The 12011-nt window shown below is 49.0% G+C and overlaps 1 protein-coding gene across 1 annotated transcript in view; it reads right to left on the bottom strand.

Moving 5' to 3' along the window:
- LOC308156565 (unconventional myosin-VIIa-like) overlaps positions 1 to 12011 on the bottom strand; it is a gene marked incomplete at both ends in the record, with an annotated part of 292311 nt that overhangs the window by 18410 nt on the left and 261890 nt on the right. The window contains 11 exons of the mRNA XM_080529937.1: positions 249 to 396; positions 4550 to 4680; positions 5332 to 5522; positions 6143 to 6312; positions 6634 to 6760; positions 7415 to 7532; positions 8259 to 8429; positions 8881 to 9108; positions 9827 to 10000; positions 10455 to 10574; positions 10705 to 10831. Of these exons, the coding sequence (XP_080386063.1) occupies positions 249 to 396; positions 4550 to 4680; positions 5332 to 5522; positions 6143 to 6312; positions 6634 to 6760; positions 7415 to 7532; positions 8259 to 8429; positions 8881 to 9108; positions 9827 to 10000; positions 10455 to 10574; positions 10705 to 10831 (1705 nt within the window). The remainder of the gene's footprint in view (positions 1 to 248; positions 397 to 4549; positions 4681 to 5331; positions 5523 to 6142; positions 6313 to 6633; positions 6761 to 7414; positions 7533 to 8258; positions 8430 to 8880; positions 9109 to 9826; positions 10001 to 10454; positions 10575 to 10704; positions 10832 to 12011) is intronic.

Here is a 12011-nt window from a genome sequence, read left to right as displayed (position 1 = left end):
AGTGTTGTCATACAGGCTTTTGCAAACATATCAATGTCGAGAAATGAAAGGGAACCAGCCGTGGCTGAGATCAGTGGGGGCTGGTGGAGGTAGAAATCGGACGGCGGGCCCATTGTAATGCATGGAATGGATTCCGACGTGCTGGCTCAGATAGTTATGACCAAATGGATGGTTCCTAGAAGAAGTGTTGGTGGTGGGAGCAAGTTCAGCCAGGCCTGAGGAGGAGGGTGAAGGATATCGATGAAGGCCAGGCAGGCCTCCTGAGACACCTCCTCGTGGGGCAGCACCTTCTTGAGTAGCGGCTGTTTGAGAGGCTCCCTGGTGCAGCACCACAGACGCTCCTTCCCCCGGCCCTTGGTGATCATAACCCTGCTCAAGGTGCTCTTAGGAGGGGGTCTGGAGAGAGAGGAGGGGGGGGGGCAGAGAGGTGGTGAGTAGAGGAAAGAGCGGAAATGTATAATAGGGGTTAAGCGGGGTACACACATAAGGATTTTCAAAATCTTAACCGAAATCTTATCTGAGACAGACCCCACACATGAAGAAACAAAATCTTGGATTGAACAGCCTTGATCGTATTGTGTGTGGTGTTCGCCGATTTCCCCATTTCAGCACCCCACAGACATAAAGATTTTCGTTACGACAGACTCCAGACTCTCTAGAGTCTCGTTCCCCAAGCCAGAAATCTCGCGTGAACCCATCCTTTTAATATTGCCTTTAAATTACAAAATAATTAAATTAAGATTATATAATGATTAAAGCACTTTGAGCCGCAACGTTTGCAGGAAAAGCGCTATACAAATAAAGTTATTATTATTATTATTATTATTATCTAACGTAGTACCCTGACTGACCTGTACGAGACAACCATGTGCGACAGGGCGAATAAAGTGCCGAATAACGAAAAGAAGAAGTCAGCTCGCTTCTTGATTGGCTACGTTATAGTTGGACTCGCGAGCAGGGTTGCCAGATGGAAATGACATTTTCCACCCTAACCACAGTCTAAAACCGCTAATTCCACCCAAAAATCTGGCAACCCTATGATTTCTGGTCGTAAGTATTGAACACATTTGACATTTACGATTGCCAGCCACGCCCATTTTCCGAGCAGGTTGTCGGGAGAGACAATTGACAATTGACAATTGATTGACTCTTAACACACCTCACACCACAGGATTTTGTTATAGGAAAATGTTAAGAGCCATCTTAACTTTTGACTTTTTGACTTTGATCTGATAATCGGCCGTTTTCTGTCGTTTTCAGCCATCCGAAAATCGCCCTGAAAATCCTTATGTGTGTACCCCGCTTTACCTACAGGAAGACATATTGTGTGTGTGTATGTGTGTGTGTGTGTGTGTGTGTGTGTGTGTGTGAGTGTGTGTGTGAGTGTGTGTGTGTGTGTGTGTGTGTGTGAGTGAGTGTGTGTGTGTGTGTGTGTGTGTGTGTGTGTGTGTGTGAGTGTGTGTGCACGTGCTGCAGTAACCCCCACTGAGTACCGGGTATATTGACACCCTAACCATGCACAGCTGCCCCGCATGCCCCAATCAGACTGATGGCCCAGGGAAGCAAACTGCAGGCTCGTTGGCCCGACAGGCCACACCTGGGTCCACTTCCAGAAGGCTCAGATACGAGTACTGGATCTGACACAAGAGGAGAGAGCTGCGGACGGACAAGACGTGTCGAGAGGGTGAGAGCATCAGACTGACCCCGGCCCTAGGCCGCAGTGAGACGGAGAGAGAGAGCCCTAGAGGGAAACCCTGTAGCCACCTCCGACCCACCCTCCGACCCGCTCCGACCCCACGCCCACGGAGCCAACCTGTCGGCCCTCCTACCCCCGGCCTACAATGAGCCGCAGCCCTCACTCGGAGTCTATAGAGGTTTGCAGACGACACCACCGTGGTGGGATGTATCTCGGGGGGGGACGAGGCGGCGTACAGGGATGAGGTAGAGCAACTGAGCAAGCTGTGCAAGGTTAACAACCTGCTGCTGAACAAGTCAAAGACCCAGGAAATCATCGTAGACTTCAGGAGGAAAAGGTCTGAAATCCAGCCCCTGCTCATCGACGGAGAGAGCGTGGAGAGAGTCTCAACCCTCCGATTCCTGGGACATCACATGCGGGATGACCTGACCTGGAAGGACAACACAAAAGGCACCATCAAGAGGGCACAACAGCGGCTATACACCCTGAGATGCCTCAGGAAGGAACACAGCAAGCAGGAGATACTGGTGACCTTTTACCGCGGCGCAGTGGAGAGCATCCTCACCTACGGCATCTGCAACTGGTTCTCCAGCTGCACAACAGCGGAGAGAAATGCGCTACAGAGAGTAGTGAGAACAGCACAGAAGATCACCGGCGCCCCCCTCCCCTCTCTGGAAGAGCTGTACAACACACGCTGTCTCAGGAAGGCCTCCAAGATCTCCAGGGACCCGACCCACCCTGGGCACGTACACTTTACCAGGCTGCCCTCGAAAAGGCGGTTCAGGACCCTGGCCGCTAAGACAAACAGACTGAAGAACAGCTTCTACCACAGGGCCGTCCAGGCCCTGAACACAGCAAAGACCTAAGTTCTGGGCCCTGGACAGTCTGGACGGATTGTATGGCAGCTGCTGGACTGAAAAAATCAGGTGTAGTGCTGAGGCAAAAACATTGTACAAACATTGTACATTTCAAGCCTGCAAACTGTGACACTTTAAATAATGTGAAACAATACTATTGTGCAATATGACAACTAGGGATGCTCCAATCTGGATTTTTGGGGCCGATACCGATCACTGATTTTTTTCCTCAAGATCAACCGATACCGATACCGATTTTTTTTTAAATACATAACTGTAGGCCTACTGACTGGATAGCCTACATATTTTTTGCTTTTTAGACAAAAGTTTTGATCCATTAGGCACCAAGCAAACGCAGACCCATTTTTATGGCATAGTAAAGGTCTGGCCTATCACCCAGTTAGGGCCTGAAGCCCAAGTCAGTCGATATGGCTGTATAAAAGACATCATAAACGTGGCCTTCATGGTTTACATACTGTTACGTCCTCCTATGTTTTCTGTTCAGTTATCTGTCTTCCCCAGGAAAAGGAAAAAAAAAAAAAAAAAAGTTTTTTGCGATCGGCCATTTTTGCCGATCACCGATCGAGTCATTTGGAGTGAAATCGGCCGATTTAAATCGGTGGCCGATAAATCGGAGCATCCCTAATGACAACCCTAGTCGTCTATCTGTACAGTATAGTACAGTGGATTGTGTACATAGCCTTTATTTATGTAAACCAGCTCCTTCCCTTCTTGTGATTTTTTTAAAAGTGTTTTTTTTTCTCCCTTTCCTAACACCAGGGGAGCCACCCCTCCTAAATTGTGTTGTTTGGTACCTGTACTGTAGCAATGACAATAAAGTCCATTCATTCATTCATTCATTCATTCATTCATATAGTCCCGGGAGACCTTAGAGGCCCGACTGAGCCTAAGTTGGACTCAGCACAGAAGATCACCGGCGCCCCCCTCCCCTCTCTGGAGGAGCTGTACAAAACACGCTGTCTCAGGAGGGCCTCCAAGATCTCCAAGGACCCGACCCACCCTGGGCACGTACACTTTGTCAAGCTGCCCTCGAACAGGAGGTACAGGACCCCGGCCGCTAAGACAAACAGACTGAAGAACAGCTTCTACCACAGGGCCGTCAAGGCCCTGAACACAGAAGTTCTGGGCCCAGGACAGTCCGGACGGATTGTATGGCAGCTAGTGCTGAGGCACAAACATGTACATTTTCAAGCCTGCAAACTGTGACACTTTAAAATAATGTGAAAAAATACTTTTTGTGCAATATGACAACCCTAGTTGACTATCTGTGCAGTATAGTACAGTGGATTGTGTACATAGCCTTTATTGATGTAAACCAGCTCCTTACCTTCTTGTGATTTTATGCATCTATGCTCTTTCTAAAATGTGTTTTCTTTTTCCTTTCCTAAACACCAGGGGAGCCACCCCTCCTAAATTTCGTTGTTTGGTACCTGTACTGTAGCAATGACAAATAAATAAAGTCCAGTCCAAACTCCTCTACTGAGAGGTGACCTTCATTAGACACGCCCGGGGAGCAGAGAAACGTACCTGACGCATCGAGAGGGTGCGAGCCGGTCTCTCCGGCAGTACAATTCTCTGGCCAAGAGGATTTATATGTTTTTTTCTGCCGCCAGTCCGACCCGGGGAGAGAGCCCGACAGCCACCGAGTGGAGCCGGCTAGACCCCCCCCCCCCCCAGCCCACACCGACGGAGCCACCCCGGGGCACAGACCCACCCTACCCAGGGTACCCTGCACGCAGTCCCAGCACTGGAGCCCCTGGTGGAGCCATACCCCCTCGGACACTTTAGATGGCAGACGGACATTTGAGTTAGCTTCATGCCCTGTACTCTTTTAAAAAATTATTTTGTATTAAATACACCGGTGAGACTGAACTGACACTCCCTGTTGCAGGTGTCTGTTCCAACCCTGGTTGTGCTTGATATATCCAGTCCTAAGTAGTGGATACGTGTGTGTGTGTGTGTGTGTGTTGTGCACCTGAAGTAGTCATAGGAGAACTCCTCCAGTGTGTAGGGCTTGACCCTGTCCTCACTCTCGGCCTGGCTGAGCTGTGTCAGAGCTGTGTCGGCGGACTCTCTCCTCTGAGCTGGAGTCATCGTCACCAGAGACTATGGAGCAGGGAGAGAGAGGTGGAGCAGGGAGAGAGAGAGAGAGGTGGAGCAGGGAGAGAGAGGTGGAGCAGGGAGAGAGAGGTGGAGCAGAGAGAGAGAGGTGGAGCAGGGAGAGAGAGGTGGAGCAGAGAGAGAGAGGTGGAGCAGAGAGAGAGAGGTGGAGCAGAGAGAGAGAGGTGGAGCAGGGAGAGAGAGGTGGAGCAGGGAGAGAGAGGTGGAGCAGAGAGAGAGGTGGAGCAGAGAGAGAGAGGTGGAGCAGAGAGAGAGAGGTGGAGCAGGGAGAGAGAGGTGGAGCAGGGAGAGGTGGAGCAGGGAGAGGTGGAGCAGGGAGAGAGAGGTGGAGCAGAGAGAGAGAGGTGGAGCAGGGAGAGGTGGAGCAGGGAGAGAGAGGTGGAGCAGAGAGAGAGAGGTGGAGCAGGGAGAGGTGGAGCAGGGAGAGAGAGGTGGAGCAGGGAGAGAGAGGTGGAGCAGGGAGAGAGAGGTGGAGCAGAGAGAGAGAGGTGGAGCCGGGAGAGAGAGGTGGAGCAGGAGGGGTTGGAGTTGACCAAAAAACCACAGAGAAATGGATCGAGACACAAGAGCGAGAGACACATACAGTACATGATAAAGCCACACACACATCCAATGTCTGATGTCACGGTCACTCACCACAATGTCGTACTGCGGCCTGGTGACAGAGGGCAGCACATAAACACACTCGGCAGGGAAGTCGCCCCTGTGCTTGGTCCTGTCGTTGACCCCGTGAGCCCAGCCTGAGGTCATGACCTGCTCCCCCGAGTGCTCGTCCAAGACGATCAGGTCACCTTTACAGAAGCTTAGGAAGGTCATGTCCTCGTCCGCTACACAAGAGAACACACACACACACACACACACACTATTACACTGAGAAACGCCTTCATTCAACAAAGACAACACAACACACGCTTTAATATGAACACATTCTCAGTCAACATTGTGGAGACAAGCGGAATCGCGTATCGTAACCGAAATGTGCCGATATTCAGACTGTACTCTGGGGATGTGCTACAATGAAAACAGCGATACAAACATAGTCAAACATCTAGCCCCAGTTGGACGTCTTGTTGCTGTTTTGAGAAACACGGCCTGGTCTTCATTGGTCAAATGTGACAGTTGGGTTCCCGGGTTTCACCAGCTGCTGTCAGAAAATGGTCTCCTGGGGCGTAGCGGACTAAGTGTTGACCACGTAACCGCAGGGTTCCTGGTTCGATTCCGGCCACGGACATATCCTGCATGTCATCCCTTCTCTCTCTCTCACCCATCCTTCCTGTCTGTCTCTATTCTCCTCTCTCTCACCCATCCTTCCTGTCTGTCTCTATTCTCCTCTCTCTCACCCATCCTTCCTGTCAAATCTCTACTGTCTCTATCTATCATATAAAAATATGAGTGGGACTGCCCCACTCAGAAAAAAAGAAGAAAAAAAAAGAAAATGGTCTCCTACCAGGGTTGGGGTTGTCCAGCAGAGCCACCACAAACTTTGACCTCTTCCTGAGTCCGTCCAGGAAGGTGACAACCAGGTCACGGATGTCCTCCGCGTTGTTGGAGGTGAAGGTGTACTCGTCTCCTTTGATGGTGGCGAGGGAGAAGCTCTGGCCCTGCAGCTTGCCTCCTCTGTGGGGAAAGCGAAGCGTGCCATTGGATGATTACGAGGACCACGATGGAACACAGTCAGTAGACTTGCATTGTGTTTTTAATCCTTCGGTAGTTTTCAATGTGTGTTGTTGAACTCATATGGCTGAGGCAACTCTGTGTGCATTTTAAATGTGTTAAATAAAGTCATCTTTTTTTTATTTCTTATCTAATGATCCATTCTTCTAATGATTCCTTATCTGCTAATGATTCCTTATCTTCTAATGATTCCATTCCAATATGACATTTTGTAATACTGTATAAATGATGTCATTAAAAATAATTATACAATATCGACTGTACCTGCTACTGGACACAGCAGTGATCTCTGGGAAAGAGAGTTCCAGAAGGACTTGCTCCTGCTCATCCACAAAGTAAACCCCGGTCCAGTTCACTGCCACGATGACCTCATTCTTTGGCAGGCTGGGCCCTGGGGTGAGAAGGAGGCAGCAGGGTTGTAAATGTGTGTCAGAGGAGGCTGGTGGAGGTGGAAATCAGACGATGGGCTCATTGTAATGCATTATTATAATAATAATAATACATTCGACTTTTATAGTGCTTTTCTAGACACTCAAAGACGCTTTACAAACTGAAAAGATCCAGTAGTAAAATAAAAAGAAACAAAAACAAATAGATAAAAGAAAGTATAGGCGAAAGTATAATTAATTTTTAGATGACTAAATCTAAACCTAAGTGTCTTTGTAGGACAATCTACTCTGTATACTGCAATTACACCTAGATATTTCGGGCAGAGAAGCGGCGAACAAGCAACGCCAGCGTCCTCTCTCGACCGGCATTTTCTTACCGATTTTTTTACATATGGAATGGTATCAAACACCATTCCTCATTCCATTCCATGCATTACAATGAGCCAGACCTCCACCAGCCTCCACTCGTCTACCTACATGAGTGATGTGTCGAACAATTGTGTCAAACTCTCTTGATAAGGACGGCATGCACTTTGTGTCTATGGGACAGCTATTGTGTGTCTTGTGACTGTTTTTAACGAGTACCACGCAAAGCAAATCCCTTCTTGCATTCTTGGCTTGTCAATAACGTCTTCGGATTCAGACTCTTGACCCACCTGAGAACTTGAAGGCCTCATAGAAGCGTGAGAAGAGTAACGGCCACTTGAAACGAGCAAAGTCCACCACGTCCTCTTTCACCTTCTGAGGCTCTGTCCTCTTCTGGGTGGAGACTCCCTGTGGGGGTGCAGGCAGAGAGAGAGAGAGAGAGAGAGAGAGAGAGGTTCACAACCTGAGAAGCGAACTTGTGAGCTTAGAATTATAAGGTTCTATCTCCGTTTAGGGTAGTTCAGAGATATTGAGCATCAAAGTTTTTACATTCCATTATGTTTTGTGAGATGGAACCTTAGTATTTTATTAATTACTAACAAAAAAAAAATACATTTTAAAAATAACACCACACAGGTATTAATAAACACCTAATAAAAAAACTCGATTTTGACAAAAATGGAGATCGAACCTTATAATTCTAACATCACAAACTGCTTCTCATGTACTGTATGTGTGCACTTTACTCCAGTGGAGGCTGGTGGAGGTAGAAATGGGAAGACAGGTTCATTGTAATGCGTGGAGTGGAATTAGGAACAGTATCAAACGCTTGTGTTTGTCCATTCCACAAGTGTTTGATACCATTCCTTTGTCCTCTGATTTCTACCTCCTCCACCCCCCCCCTGTTCTACTCATAGAACAAACCATGTTGTGAACGCACCAGAGAGGCCATAGGATTAGGAGCTTTTCGTTGGAGAGTGACAGTGCCTAAAATGAATGCCAATCATTGGGAATCAACCCTTCTGTGTACAGCAACGTACATTGAAGTGAGTTTCAGTATAGATGGTCCCAGCAAGAATTGAACCCCAAACCTAAGCGTTGTTAGCACCACGCTCTACAAACCGAACCACATACCCTTCTGTGGGCGGCCATGACGAGCTGGGCCCACTTGTCGGCGGTCTTGGCGGAGGTGACCTCACGGTCGGGGATGTAGGAGGGGATGAGGCCGAGGAGACGCTCCGGAAGGATCTCTGAGCCGTAGTCCACATAGTACTGCTGGGACGCCAGCTCTGCCAGGTCCTCCTCCTGAGAGAGAGAGAGAGAGATTGTGTGTGGGTGGTGCGTGTGCGGATGTGCGGGTGGAGTGTGTGTGTGTGTGTGTGTGTGTGTGTGTGTGTGTGTGGATGGGTGTTGGTGTGTGTGTGTGTGTGCGTGTGCATGCGTGCGTGCATGTATGTGGGTGTGTGTGTGTGGGTGTGTGTGTGTGTGTGGGTGGGAGGAATGGAGAGAAGAGAGAAGAGAGAAGAGAAATCAAACAGTATTATATATAAATATATACATAGTCTTATATTATTATATTAGATTAGATTACATTTAGTCATTGAAGCATAAAATCTATCTAAATAAAATGACATCTGGCATTGTCAGGTGTAGATGAGAAACAAATCAGACAAATCATCCATCACTCACCCTCAACACCCCTCCATCCTCACCTCTCACCTCTCACCCCCCCCACCGCCCCTCCCCCATCACTCACCCTCTCACAGCGGTACTCCCCGAACTTCACCCCTCTGACGACCTGCTGGTAGATGAGGTTGCTGGCCACGCTGTCCTGGGCCGGGTCGTGCCAGGGCGTGAAGATCTCCTTCCTGAAGAACAGCCTCCAGGGGGCGTTCCTCTCCTGGGCGCCCTGCTCCTTGGCGTACTGCTCACACTGGGACACGGCGTCCATCACGTGGTCACTGCCGCTGCCCAGAGACGACACCTGGAGGGTTGGTGGGAGGAGTCACAGGAGGGTTGGTGGGAGGAGTCACAGGAGGGTTGGTGGGAGGAGTCACAGGAGGGTTGGTGGGAGGAGTCACAGGAGGGTTGGTGGGAGGAGTCACAGTAGGGTTGGTGGGAGGAGTCACAGGAGGGTTGGTGGGAGGAGTCACAGGAGGGTTGTGGGAGGAGTCACAGGAGGGTTGGTGGGAGGAGGAACAGGAGGGTTGGTGGGAGGAGTCACAGGAGGGTTGGTGGGAGGAGTTACAGGGCAACAAGTTTTTACGATTACAGTTCAACATGCTCTCAGTCATTCGACTGATCAAGAATGTGCATGTCACATGTGTGTGTATATATATATAATAATAAATGATATGCCATTTAGCTGATGCTTTTATCCAAAGCGACTTACATTGCAGTGACAGTATACATTTTTAGTATATATGGTCCCAACGGGAATCGAACTCACAATCTAAGCATTGTTAGCGCCATGCTCTACCAACTGAGCCACACTGCACTGGGACTATGTTGTGTAGAAGTATGCGTACTGGATGCGTGCAAGCGCATTATGCGTATGCGTGAGTAAATACTTGACGTGGGTCAATGTCTTTTTGTCAGCAAGGCAGAGATAGTGGAAGGGAGTCTGTGTATGTGCAGTATACAGTATCTATGCATGTACAGTATGTGTGTGTGTGTGTGTGTGTGTGTGTGTGTGTGTGTACCTTGTCAAACAGGGCGATGTAGAGGGAGAAGCCGAAGCGGTCTTGGAGGCTGATCTTGTCCGCCAGAGCGTTGCACAGCTCGCTGGCCGTGGTGGCGGAGTCCGTGAGCAGGGTCTTAGTGGTGCCGTCCATGAAGGTCACTGGCAGCATGATGGGCTTCTTTGACTTGGTGGCCTGAGGGCACAAGACATGCTGGTTCAAGACTCCTGCTTTCTGTGTGTCACTTTATTGTGTCACTTTTTGTCACTTTTGATGACTTCTTATTGAATTGTTGTCGCTGCTTCTGTTGTTGAGGGTGGAGCAAGATCCCAGAACATTTCACTTTGTTAGTTACAACTGTACACGATATCAGTGACCAATACAATTGGATTTGATTTGACCGAATCTCTCTCCCTCTCTCTCTCTCTCTCTCTCTCTCTCTCGCATAGATGTCACAGATGTAAACTGTTACACTAAGAGGACATGGTACTCATCATATATCTATTTATCTATCTATCTATCTATCTATCTATCCATCTATATCTATATCTCTATATACAAGGGCTAAGGCGCCGGCAGGGCTAACTCCTGCTTGATTTCCAAATCGCCTCTGCTACACAAACAGGTTCCGGACTAACTTTGCAAGTACCTGAAGTTCAAGCCAAGATGGCGGCTGGGTTCTGGTGAGGTTCACAAACGTCCTCCTCAACCTCTCCTCACAGTACGGAGCATAGCCGGGAGGACCGCTGTTCATGAACGTGCGCAAATACTAGAGGGAGAGAGAGAGCAAGAAAGACATGAATGAATAGATCTGGCCCTAAACAGTTGGTTATTGAAGTATTCTATTCAATAAACAATGAATGTATAAGAAACAATATATGAAGCCAGCCTTGTCATACTTTGACAAACTTCTCGGAGGGAGCGAAGCAGCCGACGCAGAGCGAGAGCAGGATCCAGCCTCGGGCGTGGCTGCTCTTGGAGGGGTTCTGGGTCAGCTGCTTACAGATCTGACAGTAGATCTCGTCCCTGTGACGGACACAAGAGCAGGCCAATCACAGCGGTCAGAAGAAGAACTAGAAAACTCTCTTTAGCGAGAGGTTCTACCCTCCCCTGGTCCTGGAGAGGTTCTACCCTCCCCTGGTCCTGGAGAGGTTCTACCCTCCCCTGGTCCTGGAGAGGTTCTACCCTCCCCTGGTCCTGGAGAGGTTCTACCCTCCCCTGGTCCTGGAGAGGTTCTACCCTCCCCTGGTCCTGGAGAGGTTCTACCCTCCCCTGGTCCTGGAGAGGTTCTACCCTCCCCTGGTCCTGGAGAGCCACTGGCTGCAGTGGAGGCGGGTGGAGGTAGAAATCAGAGGATGGGCTCATTATAATGGATGGAACAGATGAAAGGTATCGATAATGGTACACACAAATCTCAAAAGTCTTTCCTTTTTTCCCGCTTCATTCTCTAAACACATTGGAGGAGAAAGTCTGAGGTCCCTCCCCCTCTGGCCTTCTCCTCCAATGCGTTTTTGAGAAGGAGGCAAGGACAGAGGAAAAAAGACTTTTGAGATTCAACCAGGAGCTCTCCAGGAGTAGGAGGGTTTGTGTTGGTGACCTAGTTAGTTGGTTATAAACAAAATGGATTTAAAGTGTATTTCTTTGACTATAATCTAGGTGGGGGTCACGCTGCTCTGCTATGGTCTGTCATGTTTAGACAGTCTAGCTGGCATTTCGGTGTCCCTTATCTGGCTCCCAGGGGGGACCGAACTTGGGTCTCTTGCAAATGGAATGGTAAATGGACTGCACTTATATAGCGCCTTTATCCAAAGCGCTTTACAACAGCCTCTCATTCACCCATTCACACACACATTCACACACCAATGGCGGCAAGCTACCATGCAAGGCGCCGGCCCGCTCACTGGGAGCAATTTGGGGTTCAGTGTCTTGCCCAAGGACACTTCGACATGTGGCCAGCCGCGGCTCGAACCGCCGATCTGCCAACCTTGCGATTATTAGACGGTGACTCTCTACCTCCTGCGCCACAGCTGGTCAGAGGGAGATGTTTAATATATAACAACTGTGATGTTGTGAGTATTTAAACCATCCTTGTTAGGTGTGTGATTGTCTAATGCTGATCTCAGATGAGAGAAGACGTTCATTTCGTATGCAGTCCCTTCTGTTGAATAAAGTCATCCTGAGTAATTCATCATTACGACCTGTGTTG

The sequence above is a fragment of the Nansenia antarctica genome (assembly GCF_963989245.1).
Source record: "Nansenia antarctica genome assembly, chromosome: 4".
NCBI lineage: Eukaryota > Metazoa > Chordata > Actinopteri > Argentiniformes > Microstomatidae > Nansenia > Nansenia antarctica.
Note: the sequence above shows the minus strand (reverse complement) of the source record. Positions and strands in the feature narration are given on the sequence as shown.